At 36.7% G+C, this 22,245-nt stretch overlaps 1 protein-coding gene across 3 annotated transcripts; it reads left to right on the top strand.

Moving 5' to 3' along the window:
* The first annotated feature begins 285 nt into the window (after positions 1 to 285).
* On the top strand, positions 286 to 19,906 carry glyr1 (glyoxylate reductase 1 homolog (Arabidopsis)). 3 transcript variants are annotated; one of them, XM_007233731.4, is made up of 16 exons: positions 286 to 384; positions 1,011 to 1,047; positions 1,163 to 1,242; positions 1,331 to 1,469; positions 2,417 to 2,533; positions 2,839 to 2,922; positions 7,857 to 7,910; positions 11,974 to 12,024; positions 12,114 to 12,187; positions 13,648 to 13,747; positions 13,988 to 14,098; positions 14,277 to 14,378; positions 16,525 to 16,687; positions 17,197 to 17,376; positions 17,641 to 17,765; positions 18,304 to 19,906. In XM_007233731.4, the coding sequence occupies exons 1-16, from the start codon at positions 347 to 349 to the stop codon at positions 18,376 to 18,378; spliced, it is 1,530 nt and encodes a 509-aa protein (XP_007233793.1). In that variant the 5' UTR covers positions 286 to 346; the 3' UTR covers positions 18,379 to 19,906. The 3 variants fall into 3 exon arrangements, with proteins under 3 accessions (XP_007233793.1, XP_015456911.1, XP_007233794.1); XM_015601425.3 differs by lacking the exon at positions 7,857 to 7,910; XM_007233732.4 differs by lacking the exons at positions 2,839 to 2,922; positions 7,857 to 7,910.
* The last annotated feature ends 2,339 nt before the right edge of the window (positions 19,907 to 22,245 follow it).

Raw genomic sequence — 22,245 nt, 5'->3', positions numbered from 1 at the left:
TATTATCTTTATTATTAGTAGTAGTAGTAGAAGTAGTAGTAGTTAACTCTGTAAATATATATACACTGCAGTATTGTGTAACAGTAAAAGGTAAAGGTTTCTTTGTATGTAATGCAACCATGATTATACGTTGTTTCTATGTTTTTCTAAATGTTCTAATAACTTAAAATAAAAGAGCACAGTTTAACCGTAATATTAACACATTACCGCTAAACTAGCGTGCCATAACTAGTTGCGTGTAGATATCGATGGTCTCTGAAGACCCGCCCAGTGGGATATCTACGGTAGTGACGTGTGTGGGTGTGCGTCTCCCCTGCGCTCAGTGCGTCTTTAGTAAAGGGTTAAGATGGCGACGGTGCATCTGCGGATCGGGGATTTGGTTTGGTGAGTTTTTGCTGTTGTAAACTCGCTCTGTTCTGCTGTGGAACTCCTTTAGCGCCCGGGACTCGTTAAACACGCCGACTTTGTTGCTGTTTTGACGGCGCGGACTGCTTTAGGCCAAAGGCGTTCAGCAGCAGCAGCCGCGAACCCAAACATTGAGAGGGGCAGTTTTAGCCAGCTGGCTAACGAGGCTAACCTGCGGAGTGAGCGCTGGGTCCGGATTACCGCTGTAAAACAAGACACCAGCCCTCTAATTTTAACATTAATGCATTATAAATGTGTTTCTGGTGGCTATTAGTGGTTCTGTGGTCGGAATGCGGGCCTGTGGGCAGTGGAGGTGCTGGGCTTGGCTTGCTAAGCTAACAGCCAAGCTGCGTTGTCGTTTAGTAAAGCTGGTAGAGTTGGCTTCGTGGGTTTTAAATGTTCCGTTCCACCTTAAATTTTAGTTAAATCCGCTACAGTCTGGCTCCTCTGGCTCAGAATGTGATTACTGTAGCGGTGTCATTTTAAGGTGGAACGGAATATTTAAAATAAAAAAAAACTGTGCAACATGAAGTAACTTTGCTCCTGTTCTTATGTGTTTTCAAGCTTTAATTGAACCTAACCTCCCTCCTTGTCGTGTGTTTTAGGGGAAAGCTTGGCCGGTACCCTCCTTGGCCTGGGAAGGTACGTTCACTCTATAAACTGCTACCACCACTCCTCCATATCTCGCCCCTGTGGCTTTTAGTGACTCTACCATCATCTATAGCTTCTGATCCTGAAACCATCCTTCTCATTACAGGTTGTCAGCCCCCCAAAGGACCTAAAGAAGCCCAGAGGCAAAAAATGCTTCTTTGTGAAGTTTTTCGGGACTGAGGATCAGTGAGTACAAACTTATTTTTGTTTAATCTGTTTTTGTTTGTGTCAAATAAGTGTATGTTCACATGAGATATTCCTCATTTCCCTACAGTGCCTGGATAAAGGTTGAACAGCTGAAGCCGTACCACCCCCACAAGGAGGAGATGATCAAGATAAACAAAGGCAAGCGGTTTCAGCAGGCTGTTGACGCTGTCGAAGAGTACCTGAAGAAAGCTAAGGGGAAAGAGCAGGTAAGTGTGACAAAGTGATGGACAAGATGATAACCTCTATTTTGCTTTGCAGTGAGAAATTAAGATCAGAACTAAGGTGTGGTGCTCTTTTAAAATGTATTAACACATCTAATAGGGGTGCACACAGTTTAGTACACAACTGTATATGCATAGTCTCACGCATTTAAACAGGACCACCCACTATGTCGTAAAGACTTGGACATTCACACCTGCAGATCCTGAATGATGAGATCCCGTTTTCTTTACTCCCTGGACTTGGCATTTTTTTTGTATAAACGCAGCTTTTTATAGTATAGGGTAGATTTTGCCTCTTCTGAGGAATTGTAAACTAAATCCATTGCTACAACATTCTGATCTATTCAACGTTTTTCAGCTAATTTGTTTAGGAAGTGAGATTGTATGTCAATGGTCATTAACCCTACTTCTTGAGGCCAACTGTTCAAGGTAGTTTTGTGCTTTGCTGATCCCAGCACACCTAACCAAGCTAATTCACCATTAACAAGATCTTACTTAGTTAAATTGACTGTAAATAATAACATAAGACGCAACATGTGCCAGTCATTGGGACTCCAGGACCAGGGCTGCTGACTGTTGTTTTGAAGTATATGAGAATGTGATTTATACATAGATTGTGCTAAATGGAGCTCTGTTATCTGCAGTAATTTATTTGCTTTTAAGAAACACGAGGAGGAAAATCAAATGGATGATAAAACTGAAAGAATTTCTCATTTAGCTGTACTTATTGTACTTATTGTATTGTTATGCTAATTTGTTTAATTTGTTTCTTTTGTCTTTTTTATCCAAGGTGATCTACTATCGACAGTGTACATCATACACCCAGAAACTGTTATTATAATATAATTTAGACCCGCATTAAAAATTGCATCAAAACATTGTCCATGTCTCATTGAAACCCCTCTTAGCTCATCTTGTTGTTCATTTTGCAGGCACATGCCTCAGACGACAAAAATAAAACGGACAAGGGGCGAAAAACTGCAGCCAAACCTATGAAGATTATAGAGGAAGATGATGAAGATGCATTTAAGGGTGGATCTTCAGACAAGGTTAATACTACTGTGCTTGATCTTTCAAACCGGCCACATGCTTTAAACTTTGTGCGAGATTAACCTGCTGTAGGTCTCAGTCAAATGTTTACTTCTGGGACTTATCTGAATTGCCATATTCACACATCATCGCTTGATTGCTTTTGTTTTGTTTTTGTATTTTTTTCTTTTTTTTTGGCCTATGCAGTTTGAACGCACACAGGGCTGTGTGTTGAATGAGCAGCTCTGCTTCTTGCTTGAGGCTTTATTTAGCAAGATATGGTCAAGTCTAAGTATATGGTGAATGTATCTCTCTTTCCCTTAAGGATCAAACTGACTCTGACCCAGAACCGTCCTCTGTGCAGCGGGTGATGGCTGGAACAGTTGCAGGATTCAAATGGGAGAGCAGTGTAGGTGATAAATTCACAGTTTGCCCTGATTAATCTGCACTGTGCTGTGGAAGCCTGTTTCTGGCAGGTAGGAAAGGGGGGAAATTGCTTGTTTACTTTTCCCCCTCTCAGTTCCTGGCAGCAGTATGTCAGGTTTATCTTATGTTTGAAGTTTTCATCTTAAAGTAATGACATTTTCTCAAAAGTTTTCCTTTTATCTCATAAATGCTGCTCGAACATAAATCCAGGTATGTTTTTAGGTCCCACAAAATGAAAATATGAGCAAAGGAAAATATAGTGAAAAACATATTGGATATTGGTATTGGAAAGTTTTTTGTGTGCCATTTACATTTGTAAATATTATAGTATAGATTTAGTATACGTGTTTAGACATTCAATTTATTTACTGAATTTCACAAATTAGTTAAGGGTGTGCGAATATTGTATTTAATGTGCCATTACTTTTTGAACATAGCATATTTTGATTTTAGAATAGTTTTTGCAAACCTGTTCAGTTCAATAAACAACAGTAACACTGTGCAGAAGTGTGTCCTTGTAGAGGATGCACATCCAAAATAATGTGATTTATTGTTGCAGCATTCTAAAATAAAACAATGATCTGATTTGCTTGTAAGTCAGCATAAAATATTAATTAAACTTTAAAATAAAGCTGTTTAGCTGTATTATAAATATGAAGGCATGTATTGTTTAAATCAGGGATTCTTAATCTTTTCAAACTTAAGGCCCACCTGTATATAATTAGAAAGCATAACAGGCCACAAGAAGAAAAACTTGAAAAAAATTATGTATTTGTTTTATTTCTTTGTAAACGTAAGAATTGGATCTGAACAATTGCTTTAAAGATATTGTTCATTTTAGTTCAATCACAGAAAATGTGGGAAGATGTTAAACAGAAAAGCAGAAGTTATTTTAGCTTTTACTCCAACAAGAACATTGCTAAAAGAACACGTGAACTTTAAGCATTTAGCAACACTCGGCACTAGTTTCCACATCTGTGATGAAAATAAATATACCTTTAATCAGCCTACTACTTTTACTTTTTAAAGGTGTCATTTTGCTAGAAAGCATTTAGTTATTGCTCTGTTTGAAATACCTGTGGCCACCCTAATTTGCCTATTTATGTTTCACAAGCTTAGATTAGGCCCCAAAAAAAATTCAGTCCGACCCTACCTGAGCCTGTGCACGTTCTGGATGGGGGAGGAGGGGGTTGAGAGTCCTAATGAGTGGGTTCGGTATCTGACTGTGCAAAATGGGGGAGAAAATGAGAAAAATTTGAAATAAATGTATAATTTTTTTTTTTCTTTTCAGTAGGTAGAACATTTTTTTACACTTCAATTCCAAGTTGTTGGTGCCAGTATTTACTGATTTCTGGTGCGTGATTATTACGTTCTAACTTTCACGTTCACGGTTTTCCCATCAAATTGACCTTGTTTAAAACTATAGTTGTGGGTGAAAATTCAAACAAGATCTGAAGTAATGAAGGAAGTTTATTTGAGAATCAATTAACAACACAGTTTAAGCTTTTGTAGGTTTAAACATAATTTAAATATTAGAATACGAATATTTTTGCTGGACATGGCAACTCTGTTCCTAGCTGTTTAGAAAGAGGAGTGCACCAGGTGGCATGGGAGTTGGTAACGATGTGTTTTCCTCATTAAGGTACTGAAATTGTGTTGCCAAAAACTGATTAGGACACCCCTGTTTGTTAAATTAAAATGATGACTGATGTAGTTTTCTGTGCATTATAATACACAATTACTTTTTATTTGCAGATATTTAGTTCAGCAGATTGTGGAAAATGGAATTTTTTTTTAATTGAATGATTCATTTTTATTTACTTTTTTTTGCAAATTTTATTGATAATGGAAATTGTGACTAAAATGTGCAGAACAAATGTTAAACATTTACAACGTTTAGCAAATTAACATGACTGCAATCTTTAAATCTTTAATATTTGGTCAAGTCAAAATTAAGAGAAAACCTCAACATTTGAGAAAATGTCATTATTTGTTCATGCTGCTGGCAGAAACAGCAGGGCTGAACACAGGTGTTTTGTTTCTTACCTGCCAGAAATAAACTTCCTTTTTTTTTTTTTTTTTACTGTATTTATAAATTTAACAAATGCAGTTTCTTTTTTTCTGCTTGTGGGACATAAATGTCATTTAGTATAGTTACTTGAGAGCCAGGCCTTAAGAGCCAGTTAAGCTAGAGTATAATGTAGGGAAATTGTGACTAGGCTTATTCCTGATGTGTAAACTGTAATTAAGTGTTTTAATGTATAGTCTGTGGTCTCTGCCATGAAAAACAGCTTCCTCTGGGATTGTAGTTTTCTTAGGATTGCGGCGTTAGTGTAAGAAGTCTCTGTGTGTTAAATGTTATGCCCCCCTCTACAGTACTAAAACTGTTTGTATTTCTAATTTGGCAACGAAGTTTAAGTAGAGTTTAGGTTTGTGAGGTTGTTAGCAGAACGTTTGATAATGTGAATATACCGTATTTTTCGGACTATAAGGCGCACCGTATTATAAGGCGCACGATGAGTGAACGGTCTATTTTTAGTGTTAGTCCATACACAAGGCGCACTGGATTATAAGGCGCACTAAATGAAACTTTATTTATATCAGTAACAATAACTCTGAGCAATAAATCCTTCACAATATCTGTGAAAAATAACAACATCTCTGAGCAAGAAATCAACAAGCACAGCAAGTACGTATTACTCCGCGAGGCTCCTGACAACGGTAGCCGCAACGCTCCGACAGACCATAATATTATGTTGAAGCACAGCAAGTACGTATTACTCCGCGAGGCTCCTGACAACGGTAGCCGCAACGCTCCGACAGACCATAATATTATGTTGAAGCACAGCAAGTACGTATTACTCCGCGACGCTCCTGACAACGGTAGCCGCAACGCTCCGACAGACCATAATATTATGTTGAAGCACAGCAAGTACGTATTACTCCGCGAGGCTCCTGACAACGGTAGCCGCAACGCTCCGACAGACCATAATATTATGTTGAAGCACAGCAAGTACCGCATTACTCCGCGAGGCTTCTGACTATAATAGCGTGTTGTGCCGAATTCGGTGAATAAAACGGTTTTAAAACAGAGATAAAGATTGGATAAGTTTCATTTCTGGATGAAGTGATTTCCAGCGCTGTTTGGATATAACTGTGGATTACAGGAGACTGGATTGATGGATTGTCTTTAGTCTGGACGCGTTTTGAAGGTAGGACCTGTGGCTGAGCGCGGGTGTGTGTTCGGGGGGTGGCGGCAGTGACCGGAGGTTACCCCAGGACAAAAGGAGAGCCTTTTATTACTGGAAACATGCGCTCTGACGCAGCTCTAATTCATGAAACATACATCCTACAGTAAAAGCACAGTTCTGGAATCCGGAGAGCCAGACGGTTCGAATGGTGTATGACATGACCGCATTCGATGAAATATGGACGAACGATAAACGCAAATATGAGAGTTATGAATTATTAAAATCATAACCAAGGCATATTTCACCCTAAATGTTTATTTTCTGAAAGGATATTCCGCTAAATAGGCTAAATAGCTCAAAAGCAGAGATTCTAAGCTTTAAAATGGTATATTGGATGTCTATATTGAACCTGTAACTGTTCATAACTATTCAGAAACACAGCCAGTTATGAAATATTAAATATTTCTGGCCCGCCGGTGGGCCAGCGCGTGTTAAGAGGTTAACTTTACTTAGAAGTGGGCGCTAAAAAGAAACAGTTTGTGCTATTACCCCAGAACGGGTGGAAAGGAAAGTTTACCGGCACCTTGTTCTGGCCACGGAGCTACAGTGGAAACTAGCTACCCTGAACCACAGCCGAGAGGCAGTACGGCAGTCAAAGGTAACCGCGCGCTAGCCCAAGAGGGGGATCTTTTTCTGGCGTGGGTGAGGAATTCTGCACAACAGAGCGCCGTGTACCACATAAAAATCGAGGTCAGTAAACACAAGCAAAATCCATACACAAGGCGCACTGCATTATAAGGCGCAATGACGATTTTTGGGAAAAAATAAGTATTTTAAGTGCGCCTTATAGCCCGAAAAATACGGTAGTTGACCAGGGTTGATTATGGTGTTTGTTGGCAGTAAGGTTTGTGATTGATAAGGTCATAGTAGACAGTAAGTTTGTTTACAGTGGTTGATATTTATTGATGATACAGTAGATCAGGGGTGTCCTATTATAGAAATAGAATGAAAGTTGGCCTGCTGTTAAGGAGGTTTTTATAATGTGATATTTAATGTTTGGTGTCAGAAACGGGCCAAAGAGTCTAAAAGCGGAGGGGGTGCGCATTTCTAGCGCAGAAAAACGGGGCAAATGAGTCTAAAAGTTGCTGTAATTAAGGAGTTAAATATTAAGAGACATCATGAAATTAAACATCAATTTGAAAAATCTTAGTTTACACAACTGTGATAAAGATAGTAAGTCAAGTAAAATGGTGTGTCAATGAAAGTGATCAGGAAAATGTATTATTTAAAGTGTTATTTCATTATTTGTTTTATTACAAAGGCCGTGACTTTAAATTTATTTCTCCTTCTGGCCCATAACAAAAAAAGTTTGGACACCCCTGCAGTAGATAATTAATGAGTAAATTGTTTTACAGTGGTAAGTTTGTTTTAGAATAGCTTGGTAATAAGACTGCTGCAAATTTGAGTGCTTTGTACTGAAGAAGCACAAAAAAACCTTTTATAAATCTGTGCTGAAATGCAGAAAGTGAGCAGACAGGTGATTTTCATGGCACTGAACACAGAGTTTATTTTACTGTTTAAATGGGCAAAGCTAACAGAACAATTCATCCCATGGCTCTCAGCTTTACCTCCCACTATTCAGCTGTACGTAGGCATAGATTAGCTAAGTATCAGGTCAGCACGTCTCTTCAGAGAATAGTTTCCAATTAATTCTCTTCCATTATAGCCGGTAAAGGATGACCCACATTTCCATCACTTTCTGCTCAGCCAGTCTGAGAAGGTAAGAGCAGCTGCAGTATACTTCATTAGCGTATCTTACTGTCCTCTGTCTCCTGCACATGGCTTGATGGTGATGTTTTATTTATCACTCCTAGAATGAATCCCTCCCTTTCTCTCTGATAGTTTTGTAGAACTGAAACACTGGCCGTCTAACGCTAACTACTGAGTACAGATGGATTATTGCAGCTTTGCAGATGCAGTGAGCTCAAATTATTCACTGTAATACACTGTAATAGTACAGAGTGATTTTTACTTCACAGCCTGACTGATATATTGGTTGACTAAACATTTATTCACACATTTTATACAGAATAATTTAGAGGTAATTGATAGTTTTGTTTAGCTGTGACCCTTGTGCATTGACATTTTATTTCATACTATACAGTAGGGGTGTGACGAGATCTCGTGGCACGAGATTAAAACGTGATGATATTTCTCGTCAAGCTTTAACCTGTCTCGCGGGAAAAAAAATAGTTTAGTGTGGACTTTTTAAGCGGGAATCTGGCAACACAGCAGGAGTGCAACTACGTACTTTTTGTGGTGTACGCAAAACATAGTATCAGCTCCCCCGGGGGGGGGAGGGGGTGGAGGAGCTACGTTCTGTCATTACTAGCCCTCCGCACTCCGCAAAACCAGCCAGCTGATTGGCTGTTTCTCCTGAGATAAAATTTATTTGGGTGTATTTTTAGTGCAGCGCCCCTATGCGTCACTTAGGCTGCATACCCACTTTTTAAGTTGTATGTTTGGCTGCATTTTGGCTTTCCAGTGGAAACAATAAACGGTATTTTAGGAGATTTAGGAGAAAAGAAAACACAAACTATAGGCTTAATATGACTGGTTGTGGTTTGCACTTATTGTTTGCACTATTTAAGACCTAGAAAAAAGTTTTTTCTTATTCTTATTTCTATTTCTTATGGAATCAATGTGTGAGAGAAACCAGTCTGTTAAGTTTGCGTTATATGATTTTGTCAAATAAAATATTTCATTTTTGACGTTTTCTTAAAAAAAAAAAAATTAAATCTTGTCTCGTTCTCTTGAACCCAGTAACGTGTCTTGTCTCGTCTCGTGATATTAGCATCTCGTCACACCCCTACTATACAGTTTCTGAGTTTAAACATACATATTTTTGTTTTGAGCTTTAAGTGAATTATTTTTTTTTTTTTTCTTCCCCCTGGGTCATCTTTTTTCTATTCAGAGGTGAACGGGTCTCTACATTTCAGACAGCTAACAAAGCGCTTGAACATTGTACATCGGAGGCAGGAATGATTTAAATTAGGGATGCACTGATGTGGGAATTCTGGGCCGATGCCATTCTCACACGTGCACATATCTGCAGATGCTTATACTGATATACACATTTATAACTTCGAGACCACACACCTCAGAATAACATTATTACAAATGTAACGTGTAAACGATAAAATGAAAGGCTTGTCCTGGAATTTATTTTTTAATTTTTATTTATTGTTTTTTTTTTTTCACATTTGTTTATCTTATTGGTCCTGGTCACAGCTTTTTACCCTCTTCTTTTTAAATTCAGGGTAAATAAAACAATAGACCTACTGAAACAAAAAAAAAATCAAGATTAGCTTAAATCAATGAATTTAAAAAGTAGTCAGGCTATTTTATTCACGCAGCTAGCCCCACTTGGTTCTTTTCCAGGATATAAACAGATCAGCAGATATATTTTTGAAACCGGCTGATGCTGATTCCAAAAGAAGCAATTACAGATATAATCACTATCATTGTGCGTTCCTAATTTATATTAACCAGTCATTTTATGACACTTTCTCCTTCCCTCAGTTCAGTTTGTTCAGTTTGTATCGTTTGGATAATTCAGAAAGTCACAAGTCAGTGATTTTAAATGCGGAATTACATTGGCTGGTATTATTGGTTATTACAGTTTTGAGCTCAACCACATTGCTCAGGCCCTGCACATTCATTTGCTGTGTAAATTAAATAGCCTAAATATGTAAGTTTAGTAATTTAATAAAATAATTAGTTGCACCCACACGTGTCAACAGTTGTCAGCCTGTGTATTCACTGTTTGCTTCTTAACGGCCTCTTTGTTTTTGATGGGGTTCACTTGGAAGACTCTGACCTTTATGTCTTGTAGTTGGGTTTGTCCCGTTCCTCTGCACACTGCTTCTTACCTCCTGCTTCAAACGCTTCTTGTTTTCAGATGATTCAGTAGGGAGTGGATGTGTCTTAAAGGGCCCATATCAGGAAAACTCCCACTTAGGGTTTTGTGAACATTGTTTAAGACTAAAAGTGAACTTTAAAGTCCCTATACAGTATGTTATGCAAACACTTATACTAAAATGTACATTGAAACTCAAAGTATTTGTTTACTTTGTGCAAGGACCTTCAGTGCGACGGTGCATAGCTAGATTGATTTACAGATTACAAATACAGCAATTATAAACATACAAAAAGCTGTTTTTATATGGTGTAACTCAATAATCTGAGTTGTACCATATAACGTTTATATTCACTGCTTTCCATAGAAGAGGCGTGTCTGTATATTTGAAACTTTACATCCTCCCAAGTGTCTTTGTCTGCACTTACCAGATTGTAGAGGGGAAACCAAGGCTTGAACTTTCTTACCCTGAGAAATGGCTTGGTTATTAAGCTTAGGTGAAGCAGATATTTAGAGTGTTTGACAAATTGGACACATCATATAAGAACCTCAGAGTTCATTACGGAGTTTCCTCAATACAATCTGATAAGTTTTGATATATTGACCGTTTGTGTGGGGTTTTAAATTTAGCACCTTCAACCATAGAGGCATCTCCTTCTCTTTGAAAGACATGGATGCAAGTTGTTTGATGCCCCACAACATTCTGATCTGTTGTGGTGTTTAAATTCTACTTAGCTCATGACCACATTCCACAATAGTAACCTTCTTTATACAAAAATTTTTAATGCGATACAACAGTAACAAAAGTAGAAGAAACTAACTCCTGAAAGTGGGTGTGGCAAAAAATTAGACTAGTTTGTTCAGCCTCCAGTTCTTTAGTCTCACACTTTCACAATTGAGTTTAAATTGTCCTACAAACAGGACTACTTTTTGAACAATCCTATTAAAACAATGTTCTTTCACATGTCAAACCCAGTTATAAAAACAGTCTAAGTCATAGGAGTATGTAAAAAATGTGTTTTTAATTTAAAATTTTGGAGTTTTAATAATAAATTTTAATTTTATTTAATGCATTTTATTATTAGAATTCGACCTTGAAGGAAAATAAAACACAAACCAGATATGGGCCCTTTAGTTTGAGTGAATGAACAGAAGATAAGGCCACTCGGTTGCCTCAAGCTTTTTGTATGCAGTGTACTGATCTGTTCACTGTACAGTATTTCAGTTAAACTGAAGTGACCTAATGTCTGTGAAAGATAACTGCAGTCACTGATATGCTGCCTTTTTAGCTCTTTCACTCATTGGATAGTTTGTACTGCTGAAGTTATGAATGTGATTGCGTGATAAGCTTCAGAGGCAACCTACTGACCAACAGACAGTGCAGTCAATAATTGACCTCATCAGGCACAGCCTACTGTTAAAGGCTTAACAGAACACTGGTAAAAAAATTCCATTTGACCTTATTGAGAGACTGTAGCTGCACCTCAACGCATTTTTTCCGTATCTACATTTAGAGTGATATTTAATATTCATCCTAATGGCAGACTGTACACAGTTACATCTAAATAGACATCTAGTGTTATTAATATTCAGTTAAATGATATAGAAATAAAATACTGTAAATATTGTAATAATGTGGTGTATAAACTGAGGTTGCGCTACCGTCTAATTTTAAGGTTTTGTGGGATTTTTATCAGCAGTAACAACGGTAGCTAAAAGTGAGCACATTAGAGGGCTGAGCCTGGTTAGATCAGTTGACCTGTTTTAACCCTGTTATTCTCAGCACTTTTCCTTTATCTCCCACCTCGGTGTACCAAACAATCTAGCAAATGGACATCTAGGGATTGATTGATTGCATGCTGCCAGATCCTCATAGAGTTTAGGTTGCTTGATTGGTTATGCTTTATTTTTTATTTTTTTATAGCCGGCCTCTTCGATGGAGCCAATCAGCAAACGGTTGAAGATTGTTGAAGAGGTGAGGCTTTTTGGCTTTTCTGAATTGGCATTTTGGATGTCTGTTTCGTTTATCCATTGTGGTTACATGTGCTTGTCGTTCCCCCCCAGGATCACGGCTCCACGTCTATTCAGGCAGCAGACAGCACAGCCGTCAACGGCAGCATCACACCCACAGACAAAAGGTACCATCTTTTCTTAGAAGACATAACAATAGCTGAGTGTGAAAGAGTGGGGAGTTGTACACTCTGCAGCATAATCAGCACATTTAGGCCCTTTCAGGTTCTATACAGCTTTTTTTGGATACCAATTTGATGCCATTGTTGAATTGATAAACTGTGCACCTCACCATGTGGATGAGACTTGGGGCATCCGGGTTTTTTGTGTTCAGGTTTCCAGACCAGTCCAAAAAAATTAGAAAGCAAATTTATTTTACAGACTATAAAGCGCACTGTATTATAAGGCGCACTATCAATAAACGTCTATTTTCATACATAAGCCCTTAAAAAAAGTAAAGTGCTTCTATTTATTTACAGTAAGCGTAGATTTTTAATCTTAACAGCAGCAGCACTAGCTGTGGTTAGCAGCACTTAGTGCTAGTAAATGACACCCCACAGAGCTACACTGACAGGTAAGCCAGAATGCTGTCAGATAGCAGTTCGTCCCATGTTGCTTGTTTTTACACGGTAAATACGCAGACTACAGTCTGATATCCTCAGCTCTGAACAGTGAAAGAGCTAGTGATGCGGTTAGCAGCTAATGCTAATACTGCTTTAGTCTTAGCACTAAAGAAACTTCTGTATAACGCTGCAATTTAACGTAGTGACTTTATTGCTCCTTTCATCCTCACTGGTAGAATTCATACATAAAGTGCACCAGATTATAAATCATAATGTCAATTTTTGGGAAAATGAAAGGATTTTAGGTGCAACTGAACAGTGTAAAAAATATGGTGCTTATTTATCAGCATTCTCTGAAGCCTCTGACCGCAATAACAAGTGTAAGACATCAGCTAAACTGTTTGGGCTTGTCTCTTTCCCTGAGAAACAGCAAAATGTGCTTTTTAAAATTCTGATATTTGGTATTGGTATTTACTGATATTAGTTGATTTTGGACACTTTTTTGTAGTGTTTTGTGTCTTATCACACAGCAAAATCTAAGATCATCTGTGTTAACAGGTGTTGTACTGTTTTCAGACACTTCGTAAGAAAGTTGTGTTCAATTCATTCAGAAGCTGAGCATGCTAAAGAAGCAAATGGACCAGATTCTGTTATAAATTCATATTTCAGTAATTGCCTGATTCCCTGACACTGAGGTGGAAGCTGGGGGACAAATTAACAGACCAGTGCACTGTGTGACTTGCTTGGGATTTAATTTCTGAAAATTAGTGGATTTTCACTGTTTTCCCAGCTGGATTACTTACTAATAGTTGATGACAGACCCAGTAATTAGCATGTTTGTCATGATGTTTGTATCATGTCTGTGGGTTACTCTGATCCAGATTTATGAAACTTGTATCAGCTGGTTCAGCTAATTTTGTGAATATCAAAAGGAGATCTCATCCTAATCAGATGGCTACATCTCTATTGTGGTAAAATCAGTTTTAACCTTCATGTTCCTTTTTTTGTTTTGTTTTTATTAACAGAATAGGGTTCCTCGGGCTTGGGCTAATGGGTAGTGGGATAGTCTCTAACCTTCTGAAGATGGGACACGTTGTCACGGTGTGGAATCGCACAGCAGAAAAGGTAAGATGTTTTAAGGTATTATTCTTTAACTTTTTGATTCATAATGCATATTTCAAAAAATAAGTGCATGATGTCACATTTAGCTATAATTCAGTTTGAATTAGAGGAATTGAGTGTAGATTATAATGCATTGATGTGTGATCTGTGTATCAGTTTGTAATGTAGTTTAGTTTTAAGAGTTTGTTGTGTAAGATCTGACTCTGCTGTTCTGCTCAGTTATGACCTTGTGCCTCTCTGCAGTGCGACTTGTTCATTCAGGAAGGAGCCAGATTAGGGCGGACACCAGCAGAAGTTGTATCCATGTGTGATATCACATTCTCCTGTGTATCAGACCCAAAAGCTGCCCGAGATGTAGGTAGAATCCTTGTAATTGTGTGATACTTTGTTTAGCTTTTGTTGGTATAAATCACTTTGCACACTGCACACATTTGTTAACCCAAAACTGATTTATTAAGCATAACCGCAGGTGATTGTATAATTTCCATGTTAGGATCAAAATTAAGTTGTGTTTTTCACTTTTGTTTTTCAGTTGGTTTTGGGTCCCAGTGGTGTATTACAGGGTATCAGACCGGGAAAGTGTTATGTGGAAATGTCTACAGTCGATCCAGAAACCATTACAGAGCTTTCACAGGTAGGTGCTGTGACTAAAAGCATATTATCATTATAATGCTGCTTGCAAACAGTTATGTGGTTTAATTAGGACTGCTCATTGTGGAGAGAAAAAAAACTACATTGCAATGGGTTTTCTGTGCAAATATACATTGCAAATTAAAAATGAAAAAAATAATTTTCAATAGAAGTCATTAGTGCTGAGTGGTATGGCCAAAAATGCATATCACAGTATTTTTCAATATTCTGACGGTTTCACTGTATATCACAGTTTTTATTTTTTGCGTGACTGGGCTTTAATATAGGTCTGTGACTTACTTTACCACTTGAAGTACATATAAAACATTTAAGGCTTTAAATTAAGGCTTTAATTATTATTGGATTCACTTTGTCCCACAAAATTACACAATTTATGAAGAAATCAGACTTAATTATAAGAAAAAAACAGCTAAAGAATTGATAAAACACTTTACCTAAACAGTTGGTAAACCACAGTAAAATAAATTAAACTGGTTGATTACCTGTCTTTTTGTCTCATTGGTAATATTGGAATACATTTTTTTACTGTCCTTTTGTCCAACCAGGAGTCACTATAGCTATTCAAAACCAGTAGAGAGGAGCCATATGTATTATAAATTGCTGTTTAAAAGTCAGATGACATTATGTCTGTAGTAAAATGCACAAATAAATCCAACAGTAAGGGAAAAAATGGGACGAACAATTGTAGTTTGAGGCGGCTGACAAGATTTAGGACAGTTGAGGAAAAAAGTTAGTCTGTTTGAAAGTTAGTCACCTTGGCCTTGAATTAGTCTTGAACAAGTAACAGTCCAGAAGTGATCAATTTGTGTCCTTTGTAGCATTTATTTTTTTTTAACTTCTACTTCTAATTTTTATTTTTTGCATGACTAGGCTGTAATATAGGTTTGTGACTTACTATATTGTTAGGTGTACATATAATATAAAACACTAATCACTAATACTTTGATTAGTATTGGTTTTACTTTGTCCCACAGAATTACACAATATATGAAGAAATCAGAATTCACTATCAGAAAAAAAAGATACGCATAAACAGTAGACCTTAAAAAGAGATACGCCAACAACTTAAACACGGCTTCCGATACTAAACTAAATATTTTAAATTGTTCCATAAAAACTATAAACAGACCTAAAATATGTAATGTTTAGTATTTAAAGAGATATTTCTCAAGTTCTATTGCACAAGTCAGACACAAGTTTAATATCAATTTACATGATGTTATTTTTGAAGCCTATCGATGCATTACAGTATTAAAATCAGCCACAATTCCTCCTTTCTCCAGTTAACAAATACATTCAAATCATCCTTCAAGCTACTGTATTAATATAATTAAAAGGGCTGTAGTTACTGCTCTATTTTACTGGGATAACATAACATAACTGGGAAACACTCATACAGTAGAAAAAGCAGCAGGAGCTGTTTTCATTTCTCTCCAGGCAGGACAGCATTAGACAAGCATTTGATTTATGGTTTGACTCCACATCGCTGCACGTTCTTCTTTAACGGTGCTGTTCCGTACAGCGCTCTGCAGTACCCCATAGCGGTATGGCGGTATGAGAGAAATGCATACCTGTTCTATTTTCCCCTCTGTTATACAGTATGAATACCGCCCAACTCTAGAAATCAGTGATCTAACATGTCAATATTAATAAATGGGGCAGATATAATCTGTTCTTGGTAGACATGTATAGGAAAATAAGAACACTCCTGAGTTATGTTATTAAGCAGCAAAAAAAAATTGCAGTTAATTAAATTTATCTTGTATATTTGTATACACACATTAAAATGACTATGCAGTAACAATTCATAAATGTAATGATTGAGTTATGTTAAGTTTATAGTAAAATGGTTATAGATTATTAGGTCATCCTAATACTATAATTTTAGACTTTTCTTTCCATACTACCCTTGACCAGACACTTGCAAAATGTGTTAATTGGACACTGTGTTGTGGGAGTTATGGTATAACTTTTTATACTGCTTTTGAAATTAATTCATTACCTGTGTTTTTATTATTTAATAATAACTGCTGATTCATTATTTTGGTTAAATAATACAGTAAAGAGAGTTGCTTAATGCTATATATTACAATTGTGCATTTACTTCATTCTGTTCTCTCTTTTTCAAGGTCATTACGTCAAGAGGTGGTCGCTTCCTGGAAGCTCCAGTGTCTGGCAGCCAGCAGTTGTCCAATGACGGCATGTTGGTTATAGTTGCAGCTGGAGATCGAAGTGTTTATGAAGATTGTAGCAGCTGCTTCCAGGCTATGGGCAAAACATCCTTCTTTTTAGGTATGAACATGTTTCAGAATTCCTGAATATCAATGCTTTCAGATTATGGATACACCAGTATGTGATCTATGTAAATCTTCATTGTCTTGAAAGCTACAGATGTAATACATTTACATTTTTATTTGAGGTTTGCTATTGGGATCAGTATTGGTGTTTGAGTAATTAAAATATTGGACCAGTAATAACATTTTTCTAAAAGAGGTTATAAGTAAGCATGTAAAACTTCATGTGCTTCCCTTCACTACAAGTTACCATCATTATTTATTGTGGCTGGATGTTTTCACAGATTTTTCACAAAATTAGCAGCATCAGATTCTTAAAATGCTCATTAAATACTACTTTTTAAATATTTTCCAAAGTGCTGCACTTCATCCCATTAAGCAGGACAAATGACACTTTTAATTTATTTTTTTAACAGGTTGACAAATTGCACATTTTGATATTTAGTTTAACTGCCCTTTTTTGATAGTAATTAAAATGTTTGAATGGGTTTGTCTTTTCTCAATCAGGAGAAGCCGGTAATGCTGCAAGGATGATGTTGATCCTCAACATGGTCCAGGGCAGCTTCATGGCCACTATTGCTGAGGGACTTACTCTGGCTCAGGCCACGGGCCAATCACAACAGACCTTCCTGGATATTCTTTGTCAGGGGCAGATGGCAAGCACATTTGTGGACCAGAAATGCCAAAGTAGGTGGGCACTGACACAGTTGTTAGCAGACTGGATTTAAATAAGGACTAGTTATATTTAGCAGGAGATGCTAGGCATTGCTAACTCACACACACACTAGTCTTGAACTAGTACTGAACAAGTAACAGTCCAGGAGTGATCAATTTGTCAATTTAACCAAAAAAACTTCAAAAGATCATTAATGCACAATTGCAGGGATTAACATGAAATATAGAATATGCAAACTGTGCCTAGATAACCTTGATATGTTTTATCTTCTGTAGATATCCTGCAGGGTAACTTCAAACCAGATTACTACCTAAAACACATCCAGAAAGATTTAAGATTAGCCATTTCAATGGGAGATTCAGCTAATCACCCAACACCAATGGCAGCAGCTGCAAACGAGGTAAGAAAAACTAGTACTTTCTAATATATAAATGTTACATATCATTGACGATAGTTAATTCAATCAAGCAGACACATCTTAAAATAAGTGAATGAATAAATGTGTAAATACATTATTATAATCATACCCTCCAGCTATAGTGACAATAGATTCATGGCACATTTGGGGGGTTGCCAGGTGCTTTTACAATCAAATAATGTAATTTTCACCATGCTTATAAAAACTGTGCTACAAAGGGGTTTAATTACTGACATGTGCAAGAGTTTGTCGACAACCCCTTCTAATAAATACATGTTGATAATTTAAGATACATTAATTCAATAATGCACACACACACACAACTTGTCTCGTCCATTACAGGAGCAGAAACATAGACTTGGATAGCAGACGTGTTCTAGATGTGCCCCAGTTCTTTGATTCTCACAGCAGTGTTCCAAAATCAAGTTTTCTGGACAGTAGTGGTTAGATTAACAGAGCAAAAGAGCAGGAAATACTAATAAAGAGCTCTGATTCTCATCTGTTCTCATGTTGTTTTCAGGTCTACAAGAGGGCAAAAGCTTTGGACCAGTCAGACAACGACATGTCTGCAGTCTACAGAGCTTACATTCACTAATCCCTGAAGATGTGCTCAAAATTCTGGACCACAAACTTTCTTCTCTTTCAGTTTCTGTTTCTCTTTGCTGACAAGTTTTGTTTAGCACCATTGATACCTTTTCCCATGTATGATGGGAACTCTTTAGCAGCCACCTCTGAGCATTGCACTGACTATGATTTATTCTTTTTTCTTATTTTTCTTTCCTTGTGCGTTTCCTCTGCGTGAGGTGATTTTACGATTAGGGCCGGTGTTCGAGTCTACTGCATATAATGCAGTGTCGTTTGAAGGCGTTTTGGTTTTATTTATCGCTCATATCTTCACACAGTTGTTTATTTAATTCTCTAATTGTGTTCGTCCAGAATTCTGTAAAACTGCCTACCAAGAAAAGGCTAAAGGAGCATGAAGAAGCCACTGCATTGCCTTAATATCATAACCCACATAGATGTATTTATTTATTTTATCTCTAAAGATCTCCAGACTACAAGGCCGATCACATTATTTGTCGTTTTTTTGAGACACAGCTTGATATTCTGATGCCTTATAAAGAATGCAGTAATGTGATTTTATTATTGTTTTTTATAGATTGGACATATATTAATCATATGTCTGATTCCAAAAATGGGTTCTCAATCTACTGACATGTTATTCCACACTTTGTGAGGATTTTGAGATATTACTGGTCATTTTGGGGTTGTGTCCGTGAGTATGGGTCACCTTTAGGGTCAGAGATACGTCGGCTAAACTGTGGATAGATGTGAAGAAAATGGAAAGTGTAATTTAGTTTTTGTTTTATGCATTTTCTGTTGTTATTGTAATGGACCTCCACAAATTTAACACCGTTTGATGTTTTTAGAGGCCATCGGATCATCATTTTGCCTTATAATAATTTTGTCAGACACTGGTAAAAAGAATTGGCTCATTTTCAGTTTTAAAAAGCTGTATAACTTTCAAATACGTTTCTCACTTCAAGGCAGATTTAGCAATGTTTTACTCATAACTTATCAATTTCATTTTTTTGTTGTTGATTTTAAAGTACAAATTGTACGCATATCCAGACACCATGAAGTCAGCTGTGGATGTGCAGCATTTCTGTTTCAGAACCCAACTCCAGTACAGGGTTACTTGTTTCTGAAAATCGAATGTCACAACGACATTAAATGAGTGATTTTGAGTTTTTGTTCTAAATTGATACTATAGTAAGCTGTATATAGCCCTATCAGTGTGATTGGGTTACTCAAGGAATACAAGACTTAACATGCTTTCAGTTTGACTCTACTGAAATTATTAATCATCTGGTGTCTTAATTAATATTAATAGGTTGTTTTGTGTTAGCTAATGGATTTATTTACTGTAAATGGTTTATTGATTTATGTGGCTTATATAGTCCTAATGACAATGTAAAAATGACAAGCGGATTCCAGTTTGTGGAATGAGGGTGATGGAGAATTGGAAATATTTATAATTTCTTGTAAATGTGAAAATGTCAAGCTTTTTTGTGCAGTCATCTGAATCCTTCTCCCAATAAACAAACCCAATGTCCAGTTTATATTATTTGGTCTGGTTTAATGTAATTTTAATTACATTTACAGTTGTGGAGCAGCTCTGACTGAAGATCTCCTATAGCTGATTTTTTAATAATTAATGTAATGTATATTATATACCTTTTTTTTTAGTATATTTTGGTTTATGATAGCTGAAGTGCATTAGGCTGGGAAGAAGATTCACCATTCAGTGGAATGGTTAAGGTTAAAGAATATTCATGTTAGAATTGCCCAGTCAAAAGTCCTGACCTAAATCCCAGTGAGCTTCTATGGCAAGACATGAAAACTGCTGTTCACAGACACGCCATCCAACCTGGCTGAGACAAACCCCAAAAGACTTGCAGCTGGAATTGCAGCAAAAAGTGTCTGCTAAGTACTGATAGAGGGGGGTTAAACACTTTTTAGATTTTTACTTGATTAAAATTGGATTAAAATCAGTGGTTTTCATTGTCATTATGGGGTGTGTGTAGTATTATTGGAAGAAGATTGATTTTTTTATTTTTTAGCTGGAACATAAAAACTAAAAAAAAAAATGAAAGGGTCTGAAGATTTTCTAAATGCACTCAATGTAATCCACTTTATTTTGCCACACCCACTTTCAGAAGTTTATTCTGCATTTGTGTTAGAATATCTGATGAATAAGCCTTAGAATTCATATTAAATGCATGGTTGTATCGTATTTAAAGAAATAACTAACTATGCTAACCCAGCATTCCAACAGGCCACACAACACCTACAAAGATAGGAGGGCTGTGCAGAGCCAACTGGCTGACTGACCTTCATCCACTGCCTTCCAGAAAGGAGGCGCTGCATCTGTGGTTGAAGGTTCCCATTTCTCAATCAACATTTAAGTTGTTTTACAACTTGAGTTGAGCTCACGTGTCGTAAATTCCCTATATTCAGTTGATTGGATGGAATTTGGAAACACTTCCATGTCTATATATATATATGTCTAAACTTCTGGTTATACCAACAAACAGTCCATTCAATACAACCATAACCATCGACTCACTCTCCCTGACAAAGGTTGCTATGGGTAATGACCAGATATCCTTTACAAACCATGTTTCTGTTGTTGCTCGGTCCTGTCGCTTGGCCTATACATCATCATAAAACATTCAACCATTCCTAACAAAACAGTTCACCTTACTTCTCGTACAAGCAGTGTTCATCTCACGCCTCGACTGCTGCAATTAATCAACCTTTATTTTCACTCGGGAAGAAACATTGAGGGTGACCCTCATTTACAATGTTGCCGAGCCTTTATAACATCAAAGGGATTGAACACATTTAATGATAATTTAGAAATAAGAAATAAAATAAAAAATAAATAAGTAAAAAAATATATGTAAGTATGCATTTTAAATCAACATTTAATAAAAATATATATGTAAAACAGAAAATTCTAAAATACTATAAAAAACAAATTTGACAAAAATAAAAAATGTATAAAATATAAAATAAGTAAATAGATAATAGTAGAAGTAAAGTAAAATATTAAAAATGATAAGTGGTTAAATGAGTAATAGAACTAAGAACAAGAATGAAAATACAAAACATTAAAATGAAATAAAAAATAAAACTAATAACAAAAAAACAAAATATAAATGAATAAAATAAATGAAAAATATATATGTATAAATAATAGAAGAAAAAAGATAAACTAATAAAAAAGTCACTTAAAACAGTCACAGGCTTTCTGATGGTGATTAGAAACTAACAGTTTTAAATGGTTCAGCGTTTCCTGTAGTGAATTCCAGCTCGCTGGTGCTCTGTAGCTAAAAGCAGATTTTCCCATTTCACTAAAACTCTTGGTATCTGACAGGTGATCCAGCCACTGGAGCGAGTCTGATATGCATTAATATTAAGTGAGATCAGTGAAGAGATATAAGATGGCAAATGCCCAGAGAGTGATTTATAGATAAAAAATAGCCAATGAGATTTTATTAGCAATAAAATGCTAATGTTACTCCTGGCCTGTTTTATAAAACCACTTCAGATGATCCAGAATGCAGCAGCGAGCCTGGTCTTCAACCAGCCAAAACGGGGACATCACCCCACTGCTCATTGAGCTCCAATGCCTACCAGTTTCTGCTCATATTAAATACAGACTGTTCTCATACAGAGTTCCCCAATGGTGGAACAAACTACCGTCCACAACCAGAACAGGAGAATCTCTCGCTATCTTTAAGAAACTCCTGAAGACAGAGCTCTTCAAAGATCACCTACTCTCCTAACACCTCTAACTAAAATTACTAATTACCTAAACTACTTTTAACCTCATTTCCTTCTTCCCATTTTTTCCTCCTCTATCCCATTACTTCCCTTTGCCTCCTTTAGGCCC

The sequence above is a fragment of the Astyanax mexicanus genome, chromosome 19 (assembly GCF_023375975.1).
Source record: "Astyanax mexicanus isolate ESR-SI-001 chromosome 19, AstMex3_surface, whole genome shotgun sequence".
Classification (NCBI taxonomy): Eukaryota; Metazoa; Chordata; class Actinopteri; order Characiformes; family Acestrorhamphidae; genus Astyanax; species Astyanax mexicanus.
Note: the sequence above shows the minus strand (reverse complement) of the source record. Positions and strands in the feature narration are given on the sequence as shown.

What these genes read in the sequence shown, in the direction of transcription:
- glyr1 (XM_007233731.4), top strand. Translation starts at nt 347, where the DNA reads ATGGCGACGGTGCATCTGCGGATCGGGGATTTGGTTTG. An exon ending in GATTCAAATGGGAGAGCAGT is followed by an intron (nt 2,923 to 7,856) that starts GTAGGTGATAAA and finishes CTTCCATTATAG; the next exon opens with CCGGTAAAGGATGACCCACA. An exon ending in TGGCAGCAGCTGCAAACGAG is followed by an intron (nt 17,766 to 18,303) that starts GTAAGAAAAACT and finishes TGTTGTTTTCAG; the next exon opens with GTCTACAAGAGGGCAAAAGC.